The sequence below is a fragment of the Phyllopteryx taeniolatus genome, chromosome 2 (assembly GCF_024500385.1).
Source record: "Phyllopteryx taeniolatus isolate TA_2022b chromosome 2, UOR_Ptae_1.2, whole genome shotgun sequence".
NCBI lineage: Eukaryota > Metazoa > Chordata > Actinopteri > Syngnathiformes > Syngnathidae > Phyllopteryx > Phyllopteryx taeniolatus.
In genome coordinates, this window is record NC_084503.1 from 20,544,284 (window position 1) to 20,569,608 (window position 25,325).

Here is a 25,325-nt window from a genome sequence, read left to right on the forward strand (position 1 = left end):
CAATCCATCCATCCATCCATCCATTTTCTACCGCTTATCCGAGGTCGGGTCGCGGGGGCAGTAGCTTTAGCAAGGACGCCCAGACTTCCCTCTCCCCAGCCACTTCTTACAGCTCTTCCGGGGGGATCCCGAGGCTTTCCCAGGCCAGCTGAAAGACGTAGTCTCTCCAGCATGTCCTGGGTCGTCCCCGGGGTCTCTTCCCGGTGGGACGTGCCCGGAACACCTCACCAGAGAGGCGTCCGGGAGGCATCCGAATCAGATGCCCCAGCCACCTCATCTGGCTCCTCTCAATGCGGAGGAGCAGCGGCTCTACTCTGAGCCCCTCCCGGATGACCGAGCTTCTCACCCTATCGCTAAGGGAGAGCCCGGACACCCTGCGGAGGAAACTCATTTTGGCCGCCTGTATCCGGGATCTTGTTCTTTCGGTCACGACCCACAGCTCGTGACCATAGGTGAGGGTAGGACCGTAGATCGACCGGTAAATTGAGAGCTTCGTCTTTCGGCTTAGCTCCTTCTTCACCACAATGGATCGATACAAATTCCGCATCACTACAGATGCTGCACCGATCCGTCTGTCGATCTCACGTTCCATTCTTCCCTCACTCGTGAACTAGACCCCAAGATACTTGAACTCCTCCACTTGGGGCAGCATGACATCCCCTACCTGGACAGGGCACGCCACCCTTTCCGACTGAGGACCATGGTCTCAGATTTGGAGGTGCTGATTCTCATCCCAGCCGCTTCACACTCGGCTGTGAACTGCTCCAGTGAGATCGGGGCCGACAATCTTAAATAATGAGCGTGTCACATCTCCCAAGTCATGATGCCGAGAATTGTGACGTGAACCGGAATGTAGCCAATCAAAGAAGTGTCCTATCCTGATGAACACGGAAATTAGCGTAAATTAAAACAAACGCGTTTTAGCAGATTTTGTTTTATTTTGTATAAAAGTGAGTTCCCCAGGCGGCAAGAAGTATTTTCCAAAGCAAGTTTTTTTTTTTTTTTTTAATCTCTCTACACCACTTCTGCCTCCATTCCCTTCGGCATCACTCAGCAAAGATCTGCGCATACCCGCAGGTGTCTGACTGTCTTCGTTTTTGTGAGATTACGTGTGATCATGCAAGATTTCAAGATCGGTGGTGGAACAGAATCCTTATGTGTGTGTTGTTTTGTGTTGAGAGTTTTAGAACACAGCACACACAATTCAATTTATCTTTATGTGTGGGGTCTGTGAAAGATTGAAAAAAAAATATTTTAAGATTTGAAAAATACTTTTGTGTGTACCAGGGCTTGTGTGTTAACTGTCTTTGCAGTACAGTACTCAATTTCCTTTCGCTAAACTAATGTTTTTGAGTCAACCTGTCCTGGATTTTTCATTTGACATTTAATCTTTCACAATCTGGCTTGTTACATATGCTGACTCACATTTGTTTGCTTCATGTCCGCATAGCAGAACAAAAGCCAGGAGTACGCTGGCTCTAAAGCAATAGTCTCAAACTAAAGGCCAGTGGGCCACATCCGGCCTGCAACATCACTTTACGTGGTTCACTTTAGCAAATAAAGTCATTATACTTAATGTTTTTTTGCGAATTTGTTGTTTTCACAGTATCGCAATATCTATAACCAAATTGCAATTTTTATTATTAACCAATTTAGCATTGTTTTGTTAGTCACTTTATAACGTTGGCAAAACCATGGCAACATGTCCTTTCGATAACATGTCCAGTGATTTTATTCTTGTCAGTAGGAGCACTTTGCAAATTAATAAAACAGGCAAACGATTTGATCTGCAGAGAATTTTCATCCAGTATACACAGGACTGTGCAAAAGTCTTAGGACACCACTAGCTTTGTTTTTTTTAAACCTTTTTCACAGTAGCCAATATGCCTTGTAAAAGGGAGGGCAGTGAAGTGTGCATTTTGACCATGTAAGTCAATACGATCCATTGTAACTGTCCAACACCCAGAATCATATTGGCACTTCCCATCGCTAACTAACAAATAGATGGACAAACTGAAATTCAAAGCTTTATGAATTGTTTTTACATATCAGAATCTGCACTCGCGGCACGGTGGCCGACTGGTTAGAGCGTCAGCCTCACAGTTCTGAGGTGCGGGGTTCAATCCCCGTCCCCGCCTGTGTGGAGTTTGCATGTTCTCCCCGTGCCTGCGTGGGTTTTCTCCGGGCACTCCGGTTTCCTCCCACATCCCAAAAACATGCATTAATTGGAGACTCTAAATTGCCCGTAGGCATGACTGTGAGTGCGAATGGTTGTTTGTTTCTATGTGTCCTGCGATTGGCTGGCAACCAGTTCAGGGTGTACCCCGCCCCTTGCCCGATGACAGCTGGGATAGGCTCCAGCACGCCCGCGACCCTAGTGAGGAGAAGCGGCTCAGAAAATGGATGGATGGATGGAATCTGCACTCCTTTTTTTTACCTGACAAAATAAAAAAAATTCCAAAAGTGTGAGTACTTTTGCCCGCTTTTAATTGGTGACAAATGACCAACATTTTTGTTAATTTTGTATCACGTTTGCACAGCTGTAATATATTTTGTTTCCTAAGGTTCTCCATACATTTTTAATTTTTTTCAAACTAGGCCACCGAGCTGCGCATGCGCAGTGTGGATTTTTGAGGCGGGTTCCATCCATTTTGCAGATTGGGAAACAACCACATGCCGAGGCAATTGAGAAGTCTGTGTTATTGCCATTAGTTCTGCGTTAGTTCCTTGTTCTGTCCATTATCGATGCCGTATAACTAATAAACATCTCTCTATAACTCCACCTCCAGTGCACTTTGAGCGTTCGCAACTTTGCTCGCTAGCTGCGAACAAAGAGACACTAAAGTGGGCGACATTTCAACGCAAGCGGAGCTCAAGTGTGAGTGAGCGACAATGTCAGTTGTGCTTTAAGTTTACTTATATTGTGACGCTAATGTGACACCTCGCTGATATTTAATCCAGCAAAGCATTGTGGGTACTGATTCAACTCTTAAGTAGAATAGTGCAGACTGAAATGTACTAAACTACATCAGTACACATTTTTATTGCCAATTATATGCAGTACCCGTTTTGATACCTTGGCTGAACGAAAAATGTGTTTTTAAAGCAAGTGCTCGCCAGCTTTGGCTCGGGCTTTTGTTGCCAAAGCTTTGCTTATGAACTGATGAACAAGAAATGCTAAACTAGCTAATGATAAACAACTGGGAAAATTCGCACATGACTTGTAGGCTATGTGTTTTTTCAGATTAGGCAAAGAATTATTGGATACCAGAAGTTGGTTGTTTTTTGGCTGCCACAAAACAACATATTTGCCACAACATCAAACAATTATCTTAAATAAGGCCACGGATGGCAAATGTCGTTTTTATACAAGTGTATTGCAACAAAAGTAAAAAGTCATCAGAAAAAAAAGTACAGATATCTGAAAAATCTATTAAAGTACAGTTCGTTACGTTCCACCTCTGGGAAATGGCAAGGAGCTGCTGCGTCACCAACTGCCACAACTGATTCCACGATTACCAAGGACAACGGATCAACCCGGGAATCGGCTTTTATCGGTTCCCGGCATGGAGGAGAAACAGCACCGGGCACGTCTCTGATGTGACCAAGAGACGACGCATGCCGTGGATGGCAGCGGTACGGAGGCCCAACATCACCTTCAACCACACTCCCCCTATATATGGGGGAGTGTTCAAAGCATTTTCACAAAGGTAAGTTATGAGTAATCTGTATCATTCTGTCTTTCCATTTCCAATCAAAAATCCATCCATTTTCTATATCGCTTGTCCTCATTAGGGTTGTGGTGGACTATCCCCTGCTGATTTAGGGCGAGAGTCAGCCAGTTGCAGAACTGTAAGGCAGACATACTAACCACTATTATGCTGTGTTGGAGCAATTGAAAAATAATAAATAAATAAAAATAACGATGCATTATTTTGCTTTGTTTTTTTAATGTAAACCAACTTTTTTTTAACTAAATTGAAGACTCCAATTAAAAATCAGATATTGAAAAACAGGTTTAGCACATCTGCTTCACAGTTCAAATCCCGGCCCCGCCTGTGTGGTGTTTGCATGTTCTCCCCGTCATGCCTGCGTGGGTTTTCTCGGGGTACTCCAGTTTCCTCCCACATCCCAAAAACATGCATGCATGGTAGGTTGATTGAAGACTCTACATTGCCCCTAGGTGTGAATGTGAGTGCGAATGGTTGTTTGTTTCTATGTGCCCTGTGATTGGCTGGCGACCAGTTCAGGGTGTACCCCACCTCTCACCCAAAGATAGCTGGGATGGACCACAACACCTTCAGTGAATTTTAAATTGAATTTAAAAAAAAGAATAATAATTTGTGTGTGTTTGGGTAATCAATTCTTCTAATCTGTTTTAGAATGGCCAATCAAAAATGGAAAGAGTTAATGATTTAGAATAACTCATTTCACACATAAAGCGGATACAAAAAGTCTACACATCCCTTTTCAAATGGACCAACTCAATGTTGTCCAATGACACAAATCTGTGGTAACGGAATAGGTCTCGCATATACATTTGTCGGTGTCGACCGGTTTCCGGGATGATCAGGAAGGAAAAATAATTCTTAACACACCCCACACTCCAGGATAATCTCGATCAGAAAGGGAAATCTGCTTTAATATCGTCCCATATCAGTATGTGTGGATTGGGATTAATCTTTTGTTTTTGCAGGCAAACCAGCCTATGAAATGCTTGAACGTGATCCTGACTGGGTGCCTTCTCTAAACCTCGCCCATTCGGAGGCCATCACTGCAAACCCCGTAAGGTTTCAACATTTGAAACGGAGGGAGATGAGATCCCAACAACAACAACAAGCATCTGCAGTACAAGAGAATGAATCCTGGCCACCCTGACTACACTGGTGATGCAGCTCCTTTATATTCTGGTAAACTACCATTCCTACTTTTGGTTGAGCTTCATCCTACACTCTACAAGTTAACGAATGTGGCACCCCCTGGAAACAGGTTTTGAAACCTGTCTATGTGTATGTGATAACCAAAGAATGAAATTTCTGTAGAAATGGCTTGAGAATGTGGAGTAGCTGATGCAGAACTTAACTGCCATAGAATAGCATGAATATAATGAGAATTATGAAAATCAGTGCAATTAATGAGTATCTTTCCCTGTACCGTATTTGTGTGCTATTGCTAATGTGAATTGTTCAAATGCTAAAATACTGACAGTAGTTCAGCTAATATACAGAAAAATGCCAACCCAAAAATGGGAATCAAATGTCCTGAATGAGCTTCACAATTTGAAGCTTGAATGGTTCAAATTGGTTGAGAAATGTGAAAGAAGGTAAATACAGTGGTGCCTTGAGATACGAGTTTAATTCGTGACCACGCTCAAAAATCAAAACAAGCATATCTCACATCATCTTCCCCCATTGAAATGCCATTTACTGTATCTGTTCCAGCCTCCCAAATAATTCTTATTACTCTATTTCAAAGAGTATTTAGGATTAAGCCTACACTACTTAAACAGTTTAAAGCGCATGACAGTGCGAGCGATGTTCTAAAGAATCATTATTGAGGGAAGTGAACAAAATGAGGCTTAAAACATTCTTCATTCAAACGATGTGAGATTGCACTCTGCAAAAAAAAATAGAAAAGGCCACGACATCCTCCATTTCCTGAAAGTGGGCCAATTGCATGCAGCAGGAGCTGTGTCGAGTGTAATGAGGAAGCCATTAATTGCATTGTGAAACTGTGTCCTGTCTCCCGGAAGTAAAACGGGAACGGCCCAAACTTCCGGGTTATTCCCTTCGCAGCCGAGTGTTTTCTTCATGCAGTTCACATGCCCGACATTTAGATGCTAAGAGATGATAACACCAATTATTCCTAACTGGTCGAAGAGTGTCCACTTTTCTTGGTTTAGCATGCTGGCTGCGAACAAATTGATGCGTTTATTAGCAGCGTATTGCTAAGGCTTGAGTGTACAACGTTGCGGTTTTCGTGTGAGAATGGGTGAAAAACGTGTGAAAGAAGAGTACGAAGAGGAACTTCGTCGAATGAACGAGCGACGTCACCTACTGGACGCTGTTTTTCAAAAGCCTCGAATTATGCTACACACAGCAGGTATGTTCATTTCCGATTCACTTGTATGGGAGCTTTGTGTTTCCTCATTAACAGTTTTGAAGTTGAATGGTAAATTTCTAATAAAACCCTCACTTCAGAGGACGACTTTATTTTCGTTAAAGCTGCTAAACTTTGAACATGTTATGTTGAACTATATAGGGTGACCTACACGTAGATAGCTTTTTAAAATGAAAGTAGCAAAGAAGGGAATGAAGGATGGAAGGTATGGTATGCAATGAAGCAAGGAAGTAGCTCAGGTTCTCCATCAGATCAAGCATCACCTATGCTTGAAACTCTAACACTGGCCTTGGAACCCTAATTTAAAACTAACAAAATCTCAACCCTCTCTTGAATCCATGATTTCAAATCTTAACTCTCCAGGCTAGAAAAAAAACCTACTTTCAATTCTTAAACCTTGTTTAAAACCTTAACAAAGGCTTGAAACCATGATTTTTTTTGGTCTCATTTTTTTAACACAAAAACCTGGCATTTTAACAGGTGTATGTAGACTTTTTATTTCCACAATAAAAAGACGTTCTGAAAAGCCTTGCATTGCAAGGAATAATTATTACCAAGAGCGATGTACTGTAAGTAGACTATTGAGTGCCAGGATGCTTGACCTGCAGAGGGTTAAGGACTTCACGTATTGCAGTTTCTAGCAAAGGTGTGCTCCATTTGCCAGCCACACATCCAAGTTGTTCATGGGATGAACATCATCCCACGAATCGGTATGTTGTGCGCATGTTAAATACATTTCATCACCACAAGTTCATATTTTCTGGGGCCACGATGAAGGTACTATATGTACGCATGTTACTGTATATTTCTGTTGTGATGTGTTGTAAATAATACCCTTTTGTAGTGACATAAAAAAAAAGGACATCATGTGGCTTGTGTGAGTGAAGTTTGACTCTTCTAAACCATGTGTGTTTGTCTTTTTGTGTCCTGCAGATGTCAGTAAAGAAGATCTTCATCCTGAGAAGCAGAAGTGGTGGTCCAGGGTGGGGAAGCAGCCGCCAGAGCCCCCCCACGTTAAAGAGGAAGAGGAGGAGACCCATATCACCATGCCTACATTTAATCGTGTCATTGTGAAGAGTGAAGATGACGACGATGAAGAAGGTGATGGAGACCACTGTGATGGATCCCAAGCAGACAGCCTCTTGGCTCCATCATCAGATAGTGAAGACAGAATATCACACTCTCGTGACACTGATGATGATGATGAACACCCTAAAGGTGATATGACATGTCACATGGACAACAAACACTTGAAATGCTCTCAGTGTGGGAAAACATTTGGTAACAAGAAAATACTGAAAAGACACATGATGACGCACACCGGAGAGAAACCTTTTGCATGCTCATTTTGCAGTAAAACATTTTCTCAGAAGGGAAACTTGAGAACACACATGAGAACACACACTGGAGAGAAACCCTTTTCCTGCTCAGTCTGCGACAAACGTTTTAGTGATGGTTCAGCATTGATTCAACACCAGAAAACACACACTGGGGAGAAACAATTCATTTGCTCACTTTGTGGTAAAGGTTTCGCCCAGAAGGGAAATTTTACTACACACACAAGAACACACACTGGAGAAAAACCTTTTTCTTGTTCAGTCTGCAGCACCTGTTTTAACGACAGTTCAGCAATGGCGCGACACATGAGAACACACACAGGAGAGAAACCTTTTTCCTGCTTATTCTGTGGTAAAAGGTTCTCCCTAAAGGGGAATTTTGTAGCACACACAAGAACACACACAGGAGAAAAACCTTATTCCTGTTCAATCTGCCAAACAGGTTTTAGAGTTCGTTCAGGTTTGGTTCAGCACATGAAAAAACATGCTAGTGTCCGTGCTTAGCTGCAGTAAGCGTGTGTCATTTAAAACTAGCAGGTGTCTCATTTCTGACTGCTATTTGCTGAGTTGAAGAATTATTTGTTTTTCATAGACCCTCTGCTGTGGCAGTGTTTTCCAACCTTCATTGATCCAAGGCACATTATATATTATTATTATAAAATCGCCCAGCACACAACCAATCCAAAAACATTTTTTAAAGTATAAATACTGAAATAATGAGGATGTCGTTCAATAAACTTACAAATGTACTTGTACTGTTTAGTGGAACACAAATCTATTATTTTGCTGTATGATTGGAAACTGATGGACACGTTAATTATGCCTTCTGCCATCTTTTTTAAGCGCATTTAATTTTTCTGCCTGTCACTCCATAAAGGTTGCTGGCATAGATAGATGAAAAATTATACATCATTTGTAGTAAGTGAATAATTTTCAGACCAAGTTGCTTACCTAAAGATCTCGCAGTCTCACAACACAATAATGTGCCAACAATAGTTGGCCTTCCCTGTGCTATGATATGCTTTTTTGTCATTGTAGTTGTTTTCTATACATACATATATTATTGCATTTATTTCTTTTTTTTTTAACTCTGCAGTGCTGGACTTGTCATTAAGAAAGAAAAAAAATCAGCTGTCACAATGATATGGCCAATAGAGTTAGTGGAGAGTAACAATGTGTCATGTTGACTACTTTACAAAGTCTACAATGTAGATGTCAATTCAAACCAAAGGTTTTCTGAGACTGTCTGGATCTAGTCAAATTTTTACTTCTTCCTACACTTTTTCAGAACGGCAGTCATGGTGTTTCAGTACAGGATATTTATACCAGGATGACAAAATTCATTTTGACTTTTCTACTCGGCACATTTCAGAGTCTCCTTTTTTCAAGAGTTGAATCAGTCTTACTTTCACCAGTCTTATTTTTAAGACAAGTATCTGTACTTCTAAAAGTACAGACTACAGTCTAACTACTTTTGCCACCCATTTTGCACATCCCTTTCATGCCATTATTGCTGTCGTCTTTGTTGCTTTGTCACTGAATCATTTTGTACACATCTGTTGTTGATCAGCTCAGCTCTTAATTAAAGCGCGATTTTTTTTATTATAATTTTTTGTATTCAATGGTGTCCCTCAAGGGGAAATTTAAGTCACACTCCAATGCATACTTTGTGTTGCACAATGCACATCATGCACAGTTAATGAGTCTCTCTTCAATACAGCTGTGTAGGCTATAGATCCTAAATGTATATTTTGTTATCGTGATTTTTTTTTAAATGTAGTAATAAGGTGACAACACGTTTTAACATATTTGCCCCTCCCCCCCAAAAAATGCTCTGATTCTGATAAAGTTCAAGAGTGTAATGACACCTCCTCACCCGTAGGAGCGGTAGTGCTCTGAAATGTAACGGGGCGGGACTCGCCTACCGAAAGTAAAACCAGGAAGCAAACAATCAGTAACATCCGGGTTTTAGTGTTCATGCTAGCAAAATGACTCGTTTTTTGTGTGTGTGTGTGTGTGTTTAGCAACGTATCATTAAAGCAAAGCTCGAGTGAAAGTGTAGTGTTGTGAATATCGTGTGGAAAATGTGCAAAGTAGAAATGCTGAGAGCATTATTGAATCAGCGACTAAGTGCGGCCGTTGACGAAATATTTGTAGCGTTTGCAAGAACCATAGCAGAGTACGAGGACGAACTTTCTCGGACAAAAGAGCAGAACGAGAGACAACGTCAACTACTGGACGCTGTTTTCAAGAAGCCGCAAAACGGAGAAGGTATGTTCACTAGTTTAGTAATTTTCCATTTTATCTTAACGACAAGACACATTTAGGACCTTTCTTCGACGAGCCAAATCCAAACTGCTTTACAGACGCAAATAAATAATAATTAAAATCAAGATAAAACAAAAGCAGGATAAATGAAAACCAGTAAAATGACAAAACGCTGAATATCACAAAATAAAAACAAGATGGGGAAAACAAGTAATAATTTGGATTTGTGAAAAAGTACCAGTAAACAAAGCTTTCAGGTTAGATTTAATCAGTGGTGAGCGGTCAGGACCAGAGAATGTATTATTATTATTATTACTATTATTATTAAATCGACCTAATACACGTTTAATATTTAGGTGGTGGTGTGTGCAATCCTGCTACAGCTTCTGTTTGTCCTCCTCTGCAATCTGCTGTATTGTTCACATTTAGAGGCTCCATAGTAACATGTGACTTGACTGAGCAAAGCTTGACTTTACCAAACCGCGTGCTTGTCTTCTTGTGTCCCGCAGACATCAGTGAAGATCTTCATCCTGAACTGCAGAAGTGGCGCACCACGTTGAGGCAGCGGGAGCCAGAACGCCCCCACATTAAGTATGAAGATGCGGCGCTGGAGCCCTTCCATGTTAAAGAGGATGAGTCTAATGTCACCAAGTTGCCATTCACTGGTGTCATTGTGAAGAATGAGGATGATGTAGACGAAGACCACTGCAGAGGATCCCAAGCAGACAGCCGCTTAGTTTCACAATCAGATTGCGACTACGTAACGTCACACTCTCCTAACACTCATGATGATGATGATGAACACTCTAAAGGTGATATGACATGTGACGTTGACAACAAACATTTGAAATGCTCTCAATGTGGGAAAACCTTTGGCATCAAGAGAATCCTGAAAAGACACATGATGACTCACACTGGAGAGAAACCTTTTGCATGCTCATTTTGTGGTAAAAAATTCTCTCAGAAGGGAAACCTAAGAACTCACATAAGAACACACACTGGAGAAAAACCCTATTCCTGCTCAGTCTGTGACAAATGTTTTAGTGATGGTTCAGCATTGATTCAACACCAGAAAACGCACACAGGGGAGAAACCTTTTTCCTGCTTATTCTGTGGTAAAAGATTTTCCCTAAAGGGGACTTTTGAAGCACACACAAGAACACACACGGGAGAAAAACCTTATTCCTGTTCAATCTGCCAAACAGATTTTAGAGTTCGTTCAAGTTTGGTTCGGCACATGAAAAAACATGTTAAGGTGCTTAGCTAGAGTCAGTGTGTGTGATATAAAACTAGCAGGTGTCTCATTTACAACTGGTATTTACCCAGTTAAAGAATCATTTGCTTTTTATAGGCCCTTTGCTGTGGCAGTTTTTCCCCAACCTTCAATGAGCTGAGGCACATATTCTTCATTAGAAAAAGCTCACGGCACACCACCAATCAAAAATGTCATAAAAAGTATAGATACTGAAATAATGAGGATGTTGTTCAGCTGGCTTACTTGCTCACTCGGTTATCTGGACCTGTTTAGTTGAACACAAAGAAAGCTATTATTTTGTTGTTTGAATGGCAACTAGTAGACAGATTAATTCAGGGATGGGCAATTTAAATGATGGCGGGGGCCACAATTTTTTTGTCAGTGCTGTCAGGGGGCCACATGGGAACGTGATTTCCTTGTCGAGTTTTGTCTTACTGCAGATCTCTGCCATTACGTCATTACTCGCACTGATCTGTATTGGTAGATATGAAACGTCCATTTTGAGCTCCGGGCAAGCAGCCATGCTCAGCTAGGGAGGTCAATGTCATCAGTGCATTCCATGTGTGTGGATGGAAAGAAAACCAAAAGACCCAAGGATACCAGTACATTGTGCTGCATACAATTACAATTGAACTGGGAGTCCCTTTATATAAAAAAGAAAAAGTTTGTTGCTTTTTCAAAAGTCCTTTATTGATAGCATACATTTTGCCGTTGACAAAACAGTAACTCTCATGAAAATTGATTGAGAAATTATCAATTTAGGTTAATTTCAGTGGCCATGGATTGCCTTCAGTAGGAACGTCGACCTCCCCAACATGGCCACCACTTAGGCACGTTGCGGGCGACTAGAGCGCGTGGGCATAACTAGTGTACATATCTATGATTACGCTCTCTTCCTGCTGATTTTCATCATGGCGAGATCTGCTGTATTGACGCATGGTGTTATTACAACATAAAACTGTTTTGTTATGGCAGAGGAAATGTATTTATCATTAAAAAAAACAATCATCCAGGGGCCACTTTGAGTGTAAGCGCTGGCCACGTTTCCTCTACCAAGGTATTATTTTTTGGCTGACCGCACAAAGAGGGGGAGATGAGGATAGTGGTTAAAACAGGTGAGAACATGATCAGGTGGTCAAGAAGAATATAATATAGGCATCTTTTAGATGGTGGTTCGGGACGCAGAAGTGGGTAGCGGCCTCATTTTGGGTGGTAACAAACAGCTAGTTAAAATGTATATGGTCATACTCATGTTCTGATTGTTTCAGTACATTACAGAGGCGTGCATAGTTCGCACATGGAACATATTAGATCAGCCAAGTTACAGGAAATGTTACTCACTTGTGCTTTAGTCACTGGTTTACTCTGTAAACAAAAAGAGTGCAGCTCAGCCTCTGGCTAGTGGGCGTCCTGGCTAGCGATATGCTTTTGCCGGTATGTCCAACTAATTGGAAATGGCTATTTTTAAACAAAATAATTGTTTTTATTGTCTTTATATAAAAGTGGGTCATGACTTTGCAACAATAGGAAAATGTGTGACAACAGTTGAGAACCACTTTGAGACCACATTTATTGGTTTGCCAATATTTATCTACTCAATTTTTAAAATCTGCCCTGTCCCACTCACTGCACATGGCAATTTTCCATATTTACCATGTATAGTTTACATCGAAAATCTATGTGTTTTAGAAACTGTGCAAATTCAAAAAAAAAAAGATAAATACAACATGGTCATTGTTTGAGTGTAAATGACCCAAAGGAATTTTAGAAACCTCAAATTTGTTGTTACAGTTCACTTCAATTTAATAATTCCTTCATTCAAAATCTTTTTACCCTTTATCACTTAAGAGGTGCAGAACTGCATTATTTACGTCACACTGTCATCTATTGGCTCAGACATGCAACAACATAAGTCACAGAATCTTGCACTGCGAGCCATAAGTGCTATTATGATAATTATTTATTTAAATCGAGTCGACTGGAGTCACTGTGGGAGCACGGTGAACCACTGGTTAGCACATCTGCCTCAGTTCTGAGGACCCGGGTTCAAATCCGGCCTCGGCTGTGTGGAGTTTCGATGTTCTCCCCTTGCCTGGGTGGGTTTTCTCCGGTTACTCCGGTTTCCTCCCACATCCCAAAAACATGCTTGGTAGGTTCATTGGCGACTCTAAATTCCCCGTAGGGGTGAATGTGAGTGCGAATGGTTGTTTGTTTCTCTGTGCCCTCCGATTGGCTGAGTTCAGGGTGTACCCCGCCTCTCGCCCAGAGTCAGCTGGGATAGGCTCCAGCACGCCCGTGACCCTAGTGAGGGTAAGCTGTACAGAAAATGGATAGAGGGATAGAGTCACTGTTTTGTAAATTCACCTGACAAAAACTAAAAGACTTGAGGCTCCAGTTGGACTTGAGACATGATGAAAAGTTCAGGTTAGTTCTCAGGGCATTTAATCGATTGCAAATGGACTGTTCCAGTTGTCTTTTTCTATCATCCACCTTGCTCTTGTCCCCTCAGGAACTAGATGTACTTTTTACAAACGACCAGCTGGGGTAACCGCAGGTTTTGAGCATCCTCTGCTGGGCCTTTTTGAGGACGGAGTTGATGTTGATCGGCCACTTCAGGTCCTGAGAGACTGTAATTCCCAGGAACTTGAAGGTCTCGATGGTTGACACAAGGCAGCTGGACAGCGTGAGGGGCAGCTGTGGCGAAGGATGCCTCCTGAAGTCCATGATCATCTCTACAGTCTTGAGCGTGTTCAGCTCCAGGTTGTGTCGGCCGCACCACAACTCCAGGCGCTCCACTTCCTGTCGACAACCTTGGGGCGCCCCAGTGCTGATGCTGCGTGTGGATGAGGTGGTCTCCCCCAGCCTCACCTGCTGTGTCCTGCCCGTCAGAAAGCTGTAAATCCACTGGCAGATGGCAGGCGAGATGCTGAGATGGAGAAGCTTGGAGGAAAGGAGTTCAGGGATGATGGTGTTGAATGCTGAGCTGAAGTCCACAAACAGGATCCTCGCGTAGGTCCCTGCAATCCTGTTCGTGGATGGTCAACGCAGAAGTCAGAGGTGTGATTGTGGTCGGTGGTGCGGCTGGGTGGGTGTGGGGTGTGAAAGTGTCCTTTTCAAATCTGCAGTAGAAGGTATTCAAGTCGTTGGCTAGTTTGCTATTGTTCTCAGCTTGGGGTGATCGTCGCTTGTAATTGGTCAGCGATTGGAATGCATGCCAGAGTGATTTAGAGTCGTTAGTGCTAAACTGTTTTACCAACCTTGCTGCATAGTTTCTCTTTGCAATGTTACTTTCTTTAGTCAGCTGGTTTCTAGCTCGATTATACAGGGCCCTGTCCCCGCTCTGATATGCGTCCTCCTTGGCTTGGCGAAGTTGCTTAAGTTTGGCAGTGAACCACGGCTTGTTGTTATTGAATGTGCGAAATGACTTTGTTGGTACACACGCATCTTCATAGAAACTAATATAGGATGTGACAGTGTCCGTATATTCATCCAGGCTGCCAGCTGAATTTTCAAAGACATTCCAGTCTGTGCAATCTAAACGGCTTTGAAGTTCTATCTTTGCTTCTTCATTGTTTTCACTGTAGGCTTCACGCATTTAAGTTCTTGCCTGTATGTCGTCGGTTACTCACTCTCTAGTATTGTTTCTGTTTTTGTGTTTTTCATTCGTCTTTGGAGACATGACACGACTCACTTACACAAGGGGAGACTTGCTAACCATCAAGGAGGCTACTCCGGACTTTCTTTCACCAACTTTCGCAAATGCGCTCAGTTTTTTCCCCAAGTTACTCACCGGAGTGCGTGGGGGGTTCTTTCAGTACAGGAATTGAATCAGTACTTCTACTGTACTTTTACTTTACTTTTATTTTTTTCCCCCACACAAGTATCTGCATGTGTACTTAAGAACAGAGTGTGAGTACTTCTGCCTCCTGTGGCTGTTTTGCACATCTCTTTCATGCCATTATTGCTGTCTTGGGTGTTTATTACTTGCCACTGAATGATTTGCGCACATTCCTCTGTTGGTGATCAATTCAGTTAATAATTATTGCACGATTTTGAGCTTACATTCGCCTGTCTTTGGTGCGCGCAGCGTGGGTTTAGTTCCCACTCAGTGACGGTGTGAACGTGAATGCTTGTCCATCTCTTTACTGTGTGCGCCCTGCGACCGGTTCAGGGTGTAGTCTGCTGGCTTAGGCTCCATTGCCCCGTGACCCTGAGCAGGATAAGCGGTATTGAGAATGGTTGGCTGGATTTATAGGTTTCAAAATTAATTAAATAAATAAATTACTATACACATTCGTGTCCCTCAAGAAGAAATTCAACTCACACTCCGATGTATTATTGTTGCACACCATGCACACAATCGATTTGTGTACATGTCCTAAATGTACAGTATATTTTGTTACAGTGTCTTTTGTTTTTGTTTTTGCCGTAGTAATAAAGTGACACCGTGTTTTAACATACTTGGCCCCAAAAAAGGTGATTCTGGTTCTGATTCTGATATAGGGCAGTGTAATGACACCCCCTCACCCGAAGGAGCACTAGTGCTCTGGCATGTATTAAGTTACCTTACCGTGACCAACGATACCGTGACTCCTTTACCGGAAGTCAAAGCAAAAAGCAAACAAAAAAGTTAGCAAGACGGCACGAGTTCAATCCGGGTTCTATAGGGTGCATGGCTGCGTCTGATCCTCGTTGCTTACATATTTATAACAATGTCAACGGAATCAATTCTTCACGTGTGAATAAACGTGGTTTTAGTGGGCTTTGAAGCTTTTCCATCTTACTTTAGCGTGCTCGCTGCTAACTAAGCGACGCGTTTTTGGTTTTTTTGTTGGCAACATCTAATCACAGCAAAGCTCGAGTGTTAAGTGTTGTGGATATCGCATGGAAAAATGTGTAAAGTAGAAATGCTTAAAGCGTTGTTGAATCAGCGACTAAGTGCGGCCGTTGACGAAATATTTGTAGTGTTTGAAAGAACGATTGCAGAGTACGAGGAAGAACTTTTGCGAACAAAAGAGCAGAACGAGAGACAACGTCAACTACTGGACGCTGCTTTCAAGAAGCCGCAAAATGGAGAAGGTATGTGCACTTGAGTAACTTTCCATTTTTATCTTTACGGCAAGGCAAAAATAGTACCATTCATACACAAGGCAAATTCGAAATGCTTTCCAGACGCAAAGAAATTATCATAAAATTAAGATAATATCCCCCCCAAAAAAAAGCTGGACAAAAAAGAAACATTAACATGACAAAAGGTTTAACATCACAAAATAAAGCTGGATGGTGAAAACAAATAATTAGAATTCATGAAAAAGCAGCAGTATTGGTAAACAAATTCAGAGATTTAGATTTAAACAGTGGTGAGCAGTCAGAGCAAGCAAGGCCTTCACGGCTGGCCTTAATATCAGAAGCACTGACTTGTATTTACAACCTGAATTCTATTTTTTCCCCACCATTGTGTTATAATAATTTATTCCCAACAGTCTATTCTCTTAATTTCATAGTGTTTCTCTTGGCTGCACTGCTTTGTTAGATTATTTGTCCAATCAAATTTCAGCGTCTATGCAGTGCCATGTTAACCTGCCCGGTTCCTTTGGAATAAGTAATGCTGGCCATTGGAATTTCAACTGCATTAGCAATGCCATTGTTTCTTTAGCCAATCAGATTTCAAAGTCACCTCACAAATCCAGCAAACTGACCCACAATAACAAGCATTTTTCTGACCTTTTGTTGGTTGTCAACGCAAGCCATGTTCGACAACCAAAACGCGTCTGTTGTGATCTGCACGCATTAATACACTTAATAATCAGCATATTTGGTGAGTAGGGTGTTTTAAATGTTTTTGTTTTTGTCATGTTATTAGATAAAAATTGATTTCAAACTGCTCGGGATGAAGTACGTGTCATAGCTGTGTAGGGCTGCAACGAGTACTCGAATGTTTCGAGTATTTCAAATAGAAAAAAATGCCAGAGGATTTTTTTTTTATGCCTTGGGGATCCACTTATTTAACTCATTCGCTGCCAGCGCTCCCAGTTTGATTTTATTGGTATATACAGTAGCTATCTGTTAATGGCAGGAAAGAGTTAAATTGTGAAGCAGGCGGACTAGCGCAACGTGGTTACGTCATCAACGCGAGCGACTGTGGCGGAAGCGGAGCAAAAACAGAATGTATCCGAATACCAGATTACTTAATAAAAAATTTGGGTGGGATACTCAAATACTAAAATATTGGATAGATGCAGCCCCATAGCTGTGTGCTATTAAAATGTTTTTGCATCATGTTGATACTAATGATGATTGCCAAAATCAACACACCCACCATGTCTTGGTGGGATGTCAGTGGCAGAAGTAGTGACCAAATTCACTGCATAACCGGTGTGGAAAAAGGAAGGCAAAGTGGCAGTCGTCTTCTTCTTATCCTTTCGGCTTGTCCCTTTAGGGGTCGCCGCAGCTCGTTATCCTTTTCCATTTCTCCTGCATCCTCCTCTTGAACACCAACTGCCTTCATGTCTTCCCTCCCGATATCCATCAACCTTCTCTTTGGTCTTCCTCTCGCTCTCTTGCCTGGCAGCTCCATCCTCATCATCCTTCTACCAATATACTCACTATTTCTCCTCTGGATGTGTCCAAACCATCAAAGTCTGCTCTCTCTAACTTTGTCTCCAAAACATAGAACCTTGGCTGTCCCTCTGATGAGCTCATTCCTAATTTTATCCAACCTGGTCACTCCAAGAGCGAACCTCAACATCTTCATTTCCGCCACCTCCAGCTCTGCTTCCTGTTGTCTCTTCAGTGCCACTGTCTCTAATCCGTACATCATGGCTGGCCTCACCACGGTTTTATAAACTTTGCCCTTCATCCTAGCAGAGACTCTTCTGTCACATAACACACCTGACACCTTCCTCCACCTGTTCCAACCTGCTTGGACCCGTTTCTTCACTTCCTGACCACACTCACCATTGGTCTGGACTGTTGACCCCAAGTATCGAAAGTCCTCCACCCTTGCTATCTCTTCTCCCTGTAGCTTCACTCTTCCCCCACCACCCCTCTAACTCATGGACATGTATTCTGTTTTACTTCGGCTAATCTTCATTCCTCTTCTTTCCAGTGCATGCCTCCATCTTTCTAACTGTTCCTCTAGCTGCTCCCTGCTTTCACTGCAGATCACAATGTCATCTGCAAACATCACGGTCCACGGGATTCCAGTCTAACCTCATCTGTCAGCCTATCCATCACCACTGGAAACAGGAAGGGGCTCAGGGCTGATCCCTGATGCAGTCCCACCTCCACCTTAAATTCGTCTGTCACACCTACAGAACACCTCACCGCTGTTCTGCTGCCCTCGGACATGTCCTGTATTATACTAACATACTTTTCTGCCACTCCAGACTTCCGCATGCAGTACCACAGTTCCTCTCTGGGTACTCTGTCATAGGCTTTCTCAAGATCTACAAAGACACAATGTAGCTCCTTCTGACCTTTTCTGTACTTTTCCATCAACATCCTCAAGGCAAATAATGCATCTGTGGTACTCTTTCTAGGCATGAAACCATACTGTTGTGTTGTCCTGAGTCTCGGCTCCACTACTCTTTCCCATAACTTCATTGTGTGGCTCATCAACTATATTCCTCTATAGTTCCCACAGCTCTGCACATCACCCTTGTTCTTAAAAATGGGCACCATCACACTTTTCCTCCATTCCTCAGGCATCTTCTCACGCGCTAGAATTCTATTGAACAAGCTGGTCAAAAACTCCACAGCCACCTCTCCTAGATGCTTCCATACCTCCACAGGAATGTCATCAGGACCAACTTCCTTTCCATTTTTCATCCTCTTTGATGCCTTTCAAACTTCCATCCATCCATCCATTGTCTTCCGCTTATCCGAGGTCGGGTCACGGGGGCAGCAGCCTCAGCAGGGAAGCCTGGACTTCCTTTTCCCCAGCCACTTCCTCTACCTCTTCCGAGGGGATCCCAAGGCGTTCCCAGGCAAGCCGAGAGACATAGTCTCTCCAGCGTGTCCTGGGTCGTCCCCGGGGTTTCCTCCTGGTAGGATGTGCCCGGAACACCTCGCCAGGGAGGCGTCCAGGAGGCATCCTAAACAGATGCCCAAGCCACCTCATCTGGCTCCTCTCAATGCGGAGGAGCATCGGCTCTACTCTGAGCCCCTCCCTGATGACAAAGCTTCTCAACCTATCTCTAAGGGAGAGCCAGGATACCCTGCGGAGGAAACTCATTTCGGCTGCTTGTATCCGGGATCTTGTTCTTTCGGTCACGACCCATGGTCTAATTTATTTATTTATTTATTTTTTTAATTGGTTCGCACAATCATGTAATCAATCCATTGTTTTGCTTGTTATTGCGGCATACAAATGAAGTTTAAGAACCAGTTTTCCGGGTTTGGCCATGTGACGCTCCCCATATAGGGGATTAAATTAGTTAATCAAGGCACTACTGTATATGCCTTGGTTCAATAAAGTTTAGGAAACAAGGGTTACAGTCACACAAACAACAGAGAACTTTGGGGGCATGCACCTGCACAAAGTTCAGAGTGTCTGATTTAATCAAAGCATCTGTCTCCCAAGAAGAAAAACAAATGCAGTCGGTATGGAAAGTATTCAGACGCCCTTAAATTTTTGCAGCCGTTTGCTAAAATCTTTGCAGCCATTTGCTAAAATCATTTAAGTTCATTGTTTTTCCTCATTAATGTACACACAGCACCCCATATTGCTGCACTTAAGGTTCCTTAGAGCACAGTGGTCTCCATAATCCTTAAATGGAAGACGTTTGGGACGGCCAGAACCCTTCCTAGTCTGGTCTGATGAGACCAAGATAGAACTTTTGGGACTTATTTCTAAGCGGTATGTGCGGCGCAAACCAGGCACTGCTCATCACCTCTCCAATACAGTCCCACCAGTGAAGCATGGTGGTGGCAACATCATGCTGTGGGTGTGTTTTCCAGCTGCAGGGACAGGACGACTGGTTGCAATCGAAGGAAAGATGAATCCGGCAAAGTACAGGGATATTCTGGACAAAAATCTTCTCCAGAGTGCTCAGGATCTCAGACTGGGCCGAAGGTTCACCTTCCAACAAGACAATGACCATAAGCACACAGCTAAACTAACGAAGGAGTGGCTTCAGAACAACTCCGTGACTGTTCTTGAATGGCCCAGCCAGAGCCCTGACTTCAACCCAATTGAGCATCTCTGGAAAGACCTGAAAATGGCTGCCCACTAACGTTCAACAACCAACCTGACAGAACTGGAGAGGATCTGCAAGGAGGAATGGGACAGAATCCCCAAATCCAGGTGTGAAAAACTTGTTGCATCATTCCCAAAAAGACTCATGGGTGTATTAGATCAAAATGGTCCTTCTACTAAATACTGAGCAAAGGGTCTGAATACTTACGGCTGTGTGATATTTCAGTTTTTCTTTTTTAATAAATTGCAAAAATTTCAACAATTCTGTTTTTTTTCTGTCAATATATGGGGTGCTGTCTGTTGTACGTTTAGGGGGAAAATGAACTTAAATGATTTTAGCAAATGGCTGCAATATAACAAAGAGTGAAAAATGTAAGGGGTTCTGAATACTTTCTATACCCACTGTATAAGGTTTGTAGTGGTTCAGGTAGAAGAGCTAATATTTAGGTGGTGGTGTGTGCTATCCTGCAACAGCTTCTGTTTGTCTACTGTATTGTTCACATTTAGAGGCTCCATGGTAATGTGACTTGACTGAGCAAATCTTGATTTTACCAAACCACGTGCTTGTCTTCTTGTGTCCCGCAGACTTCAGTGAAGATCCTCCTCCTAAACTGCAGAACTGGAGCACCGCGTTGGAGCAGCGGGACCCAGAATGCCCCCACATTAAGTATGAAGATGAGGAGCCAGAGTCCTCCCATGGCAAAGGGGAGGAGGCTAATGTAACCAAGTTGCCATTCACTGGTGTCATTGTGAAGAGTGAGGATGATGTAGAAGACGACCACTGCAGAGGATCCCAAGCAGACAGCCAATTAGTTTCACAATCAGATTGTGACTATGGAACGTCACACTCTCCTAACACTCATGATGATGAACACTCTAAAGGGGATAAGACATGTCGCATTGTTCTCAAGCACGTAACATGTTCTCAATGTGGGAAAGTCTTTGTCAACAGGTCCACCTTGGAAAGACACACGAGATGTCACACAGGAGAAAAACCTTTTAGCTGCTCACATTGTGGGAAATGTTTCACTCAAAAGGGAAGTTTGACAACACACACAAGAACACACACTGGAGAAAAACCGTTTTCCTGCTCAGTCTGCAACACACGTTTTCATGTCCGCTCACTACTGGTTCAACACATGAGAAAACACACTGGGGAGAAACCTTTTTCCTGCCTTGTTTGTGGTAAAAGTTTCTCTCAAAGGGGAAATTTGAGAGCACACACAAGAACACATCCTGGATATACATTTACCGCTCAATCAACGACACAAATTTTAGGATTGGGTCCAGATTCGGTACATGAGTAGATACACTGGTGATAAACCTTCTATTTCCTTGGTGTGTAATAATACACAGGCTTCCTACGCAAATATGGAGCGTACTATGTTGATTGATACATTTCCAGGTCTGGAAAAGTATGAAAAATTGAAACTATTATATAGAAAAGCATTTGTTTTCAATACCATTACCACTGATCTGTAGATACAATTAAGAATATTGGGGTTGAGAGTGACGCTCCTGGTCGTCACTCACTAAAATCTCAAGCGCTGTCATTTCATTAGTCGTTAACCTGTGTAATAGCGAGTTACTAAGGCTGGCCACACAATTTTTGTAATTTTTTTTAACTGAGAAGGTTGGTAATTAGGGTCTGGGAAAAGTATAGAAATTTGAAATTTCTAATGTGTAAGAGTCCTGAATACACTACAACCTTTACTGATTGTAGCCATCTGTTCTTAATTGTGGTGAAGTAACCCAAGGTACATTCATCAACGCACACATTTCCAAGTGGCTATCTGGCCTGTGATGTCGTGTAAAACAATTTCTTCAGGCCATAATAACAACGCTAAAAAATGTAATTTTTTTGTTTGTTTTTAATTTCAGGAATTTTTTTATGCCGTCTTGGTTTCATATGGGTAAATTTCTCCCATGCTGAAACAGCCATGCATGAAGTCCTATTTTCAAAAAGCTATTGATGATTTTAAACATTTTGGCCATAATAGTAATTCCTGGCAGTGCAGTGCAGTGCAAATGTAATCTCAACAACATTTCCTAAACTATTTACAAAAATCAAACGATACGTTTTATTTATGAGGAACAGCCCTATTCAATAAAAACACAATCAGCAGTGAGCTTCAAGGCTAAACTTTCCCGGATGATGGTTAATCTTTATGGAATCATACTTTGAATAGCTGACAAAGTAATTGCGTAACTTAAGCTATGCACTGATTAAAGAACACCCATCCTTTAGAATGTATGACGTTTTGCATCAATCTTATCCTGACTCAAATTCTTCCACAGCATTGTTGATAGAACCCAATGACAGAGCAAATGGTGGTGGCCCACTGAAATACACTTCTTCCATAACGGTAAAGACAAAAAGTGCAGAACTGTAAAGACATGAACCGTTTCATAAAAATCGTGTCACATGATTGACGTGTTGACCTTCAAACTCTGCAGATACAAGTGCATAAATGATCCTAATGACTCATTAATTCCACTACACTTTTGTATTTATATGATTGTCTGAACGGTAAAGACATGCATATGAACTTTCAAAAATTCAAATGTATCTCAGAAATACCACCGTTTATTTTTGGTCTGCTAATGTGTGAATCAATGCAAAATGGCTACCTCATCCTGGCACTTCAGATCACAGATCCCTCTGATGGATTGAAACAACATTGAGGTTTTCTCTAGTGGCATTAATGGTAAAGACAGCTCGAGTGACAGGACCATTTGTAAAAGAAAAGGAACTCTAACAACACTAAGATGCATTTGTGTTAGTTTATATATATATATATATATAGAGAGAGAGAGAGAGAGGGATTAAATGAAAATGACCCATATATTACTCCTTACCTTTGAAGACAGATGTCTGTACTTTCTATTTTGCCAAAGAAGGTTTGCTACCTTTTTCAACCAGATGACAACATAGCATTAAAAGAGATTCTGGGGACTTATTTGGCGGAACAAATGGGGACAGTAACGACATGGATGAAGTGAACGAAGGAGCGTTAACTAAGCAAGTTTCGGAGAAGTGAGATAGTCCCCATACTTGGCCTTATTGAAGCAGGAATGGATGATTTGGATAATGCTTTGCCTTGTATCAAACCACCAGATTCTGATATTCAGAAATCGGGGGGAACGGATACAGATAAGGTGTATTTTTTTAATTATCATTAGCTAAGTTAGCATTTTCTGTTACAAGACCATGTGAACATGTTTTCATATCATCAAAGTCGAGCTAACGCTGACTACCTACTAAACATGCGATACCGATTTCTTGTTCTTCTCAGTATGAATGCTATGTAAGTTAATTAAAGAGGAAAACTATTTTGTGTGCAGTTTTCCCGCTGTGCCAAGTTATCAAATTGTATATAATTGAAAGTAAAAATTTATACTAGCTCCTAAGTGATGCGAACTTTGTATCGCTCCGTTGTGGTAAAGAAGGAGCTAAGCCGAAAGGCGAAGCTCTCAATTTACCGGCCGATCTACGTTCCCACCCTCACCTCTGGTCACGAGCTGTGGGTCGTGACCGAAAGAACAAGATCCCGGATACAAGCGCCCGAAATGAGTTTCCTCCGCAGGGTGTCCGGGCTCTCCCTTAGAGATAGGGTGAGAAGCTCGGTCATCCGGGAGGATCTCAAGATTGTAAGAGTAGAGCCGCTGCTCCTCCGCATTGAGAGGAGCCAGATGAGGTGGCTGGGGCATCTGATTCGGAGGCCTCCCGGACGCCTCCCTGGTGAGGTGCTCCGGGCACGTCCCACCGGGAGGAGACCCCGGGTACGACCCAGGACACGCTGGAGAGACTATGTCTCACAGCTGGCCTCGGGATCCCCCCGGAAGAGCTGGATGAAGTGGCTGGGGAGAGGGAAGTCTAGGCGTCCCTGCTCAGTCATCCATGTGGCGAATGGAGATCATCTGGACATAAATTCTTGGATGCGCCCTTTTAATGTACTGTAAATCCGCGTAGTTAGTGCTCTCAATGCCATGAGGCATAGTAGGCCACAATTGCCGTTTCAGTAATCTAGTTTTTTACGGGAGCAGGTGATTGGCCCACTGTCCGACCTGGCATTTCTATTGGTCTCCCATCCAACCGGGGCCAATCCTGCTTAGCTTCCGAGATCAGGCAGTATGTGAGGATCTGGTTGGTGTAAATGCGCTTACTTCCCGGTAACTTCCAGTGGGTTTTCCTCTTGTCCCCATTGTTTACATATCACTGCCTGTGTGTGTTGTGGAACATACTGCAGCTTTCATCATTCATTGAGCCTAACTCATTCTTTGCTCTTGTCTTTTGTTGTCAATGTTCTCCATTCATATTGATGGTATTCAACTAAAGTAAACAAGACACCGTCAACCTCATTGAAATTATAAACAATCACAACCTATCTGTGCAATCACCACATACAATGCCATATATTTGTGTTGTTCTCGAATAATATATGACGTAAATGCTGATTCGCACATAAGAATATCCAATGAATCTAACCCCCAACCACACCTACCCAAACACACACACACACACACATTTTGGTTCCAAAACGTTATTGTACTCAATAAAAATATATATCAATATGAAAGTGTTACCTTGCTATGAATACTTACATACACTGATTGGAGTTTTCTGTTCATGACAGACACATTGAAGACGATGAAGGAATATGTTGTATATGTCCAAAACTGAGACCATATAAATCTGCATTCCCATGAAATGAAGACTTCACTATAATACTGGTTAGTATATCACACACAGAACATTGTTACAGTCCATATGTAAGACATATCCATCCTTTGGTCACTTCAACACATTACCGTCTAATTCAGCAATTGGTCTCCTCCAAAATGTACTGTATGTACAGTAAACAGTATTTATCAACGTGTTATCCTCTCTTCCCAGGGGGGTCGGGACCAAGCCCTCTGGTGAATAGCAAAATCCAAAAGTAATTGATGCCTCATATATAATCATTACTAGGTGATGCACCGAAATGAAAACTCTTGACCGAAACCATTTCCGGTTTTCAGTCCCTTTGTTATGTAGCTGTCAAGCCTTATCGTGTATGTCAGTATTTTACTCTACAAACACGTAGTAATTTGTCTGCTATTTTGCTCTTCAAAGTTGGCTAATGTCTGCTATATCCCGGTTCCA

At 42.3% G+C, this 25,325-nt stretch overlaps 1 protein-coding gene across 7 annotated transcripts; it reads left to right on the forward strand.

Annotated features, from left to right (window-relative positions):
* Positions 1-96: 96 nt before the first annotated feature.
* LOC133473289 (zinc finger protein 614-like) lies at positions 97-23,458 on the forward strand. Of its 7 annotated transcripts, none has more exons than XR_009787024.1 (5): positions 97-2,894; positions 3,477-3,710; positions 4,697-4,910; positions 7,054-9,728; positions 10,235-15,440. XR_009787024.1 is itself a non-coding variant. In XM_061764938.1 (3 exons), the coding sequence occupies exons 2-3, from the start codon at positions 15,873-15,875 to the stop codon at positions 21,484-21,486; spliced, it is 909 nt and encodes a 302-aa protein (XP_061620922.1). In that variant the 5' UTR covers positions 7,973-9,728; positions 10,235-15,872; the 3' UTR covers positions 21,487-23,458. The 7 variants fall into 7 exon arrangements, 2 of the variants coding, with proteins under 2 accessions (XP_061620922.1, XP_061620911.1); XR_009787022.1 differs by having other exon boundaries at positions 97-2,878; positions 3,440-3,710; XR_009787025.1 differs by having other exon boundaries at positions 97-2,878.
* Positions 23,459-25,325: the final 1,867 nt, after the last annotated feature.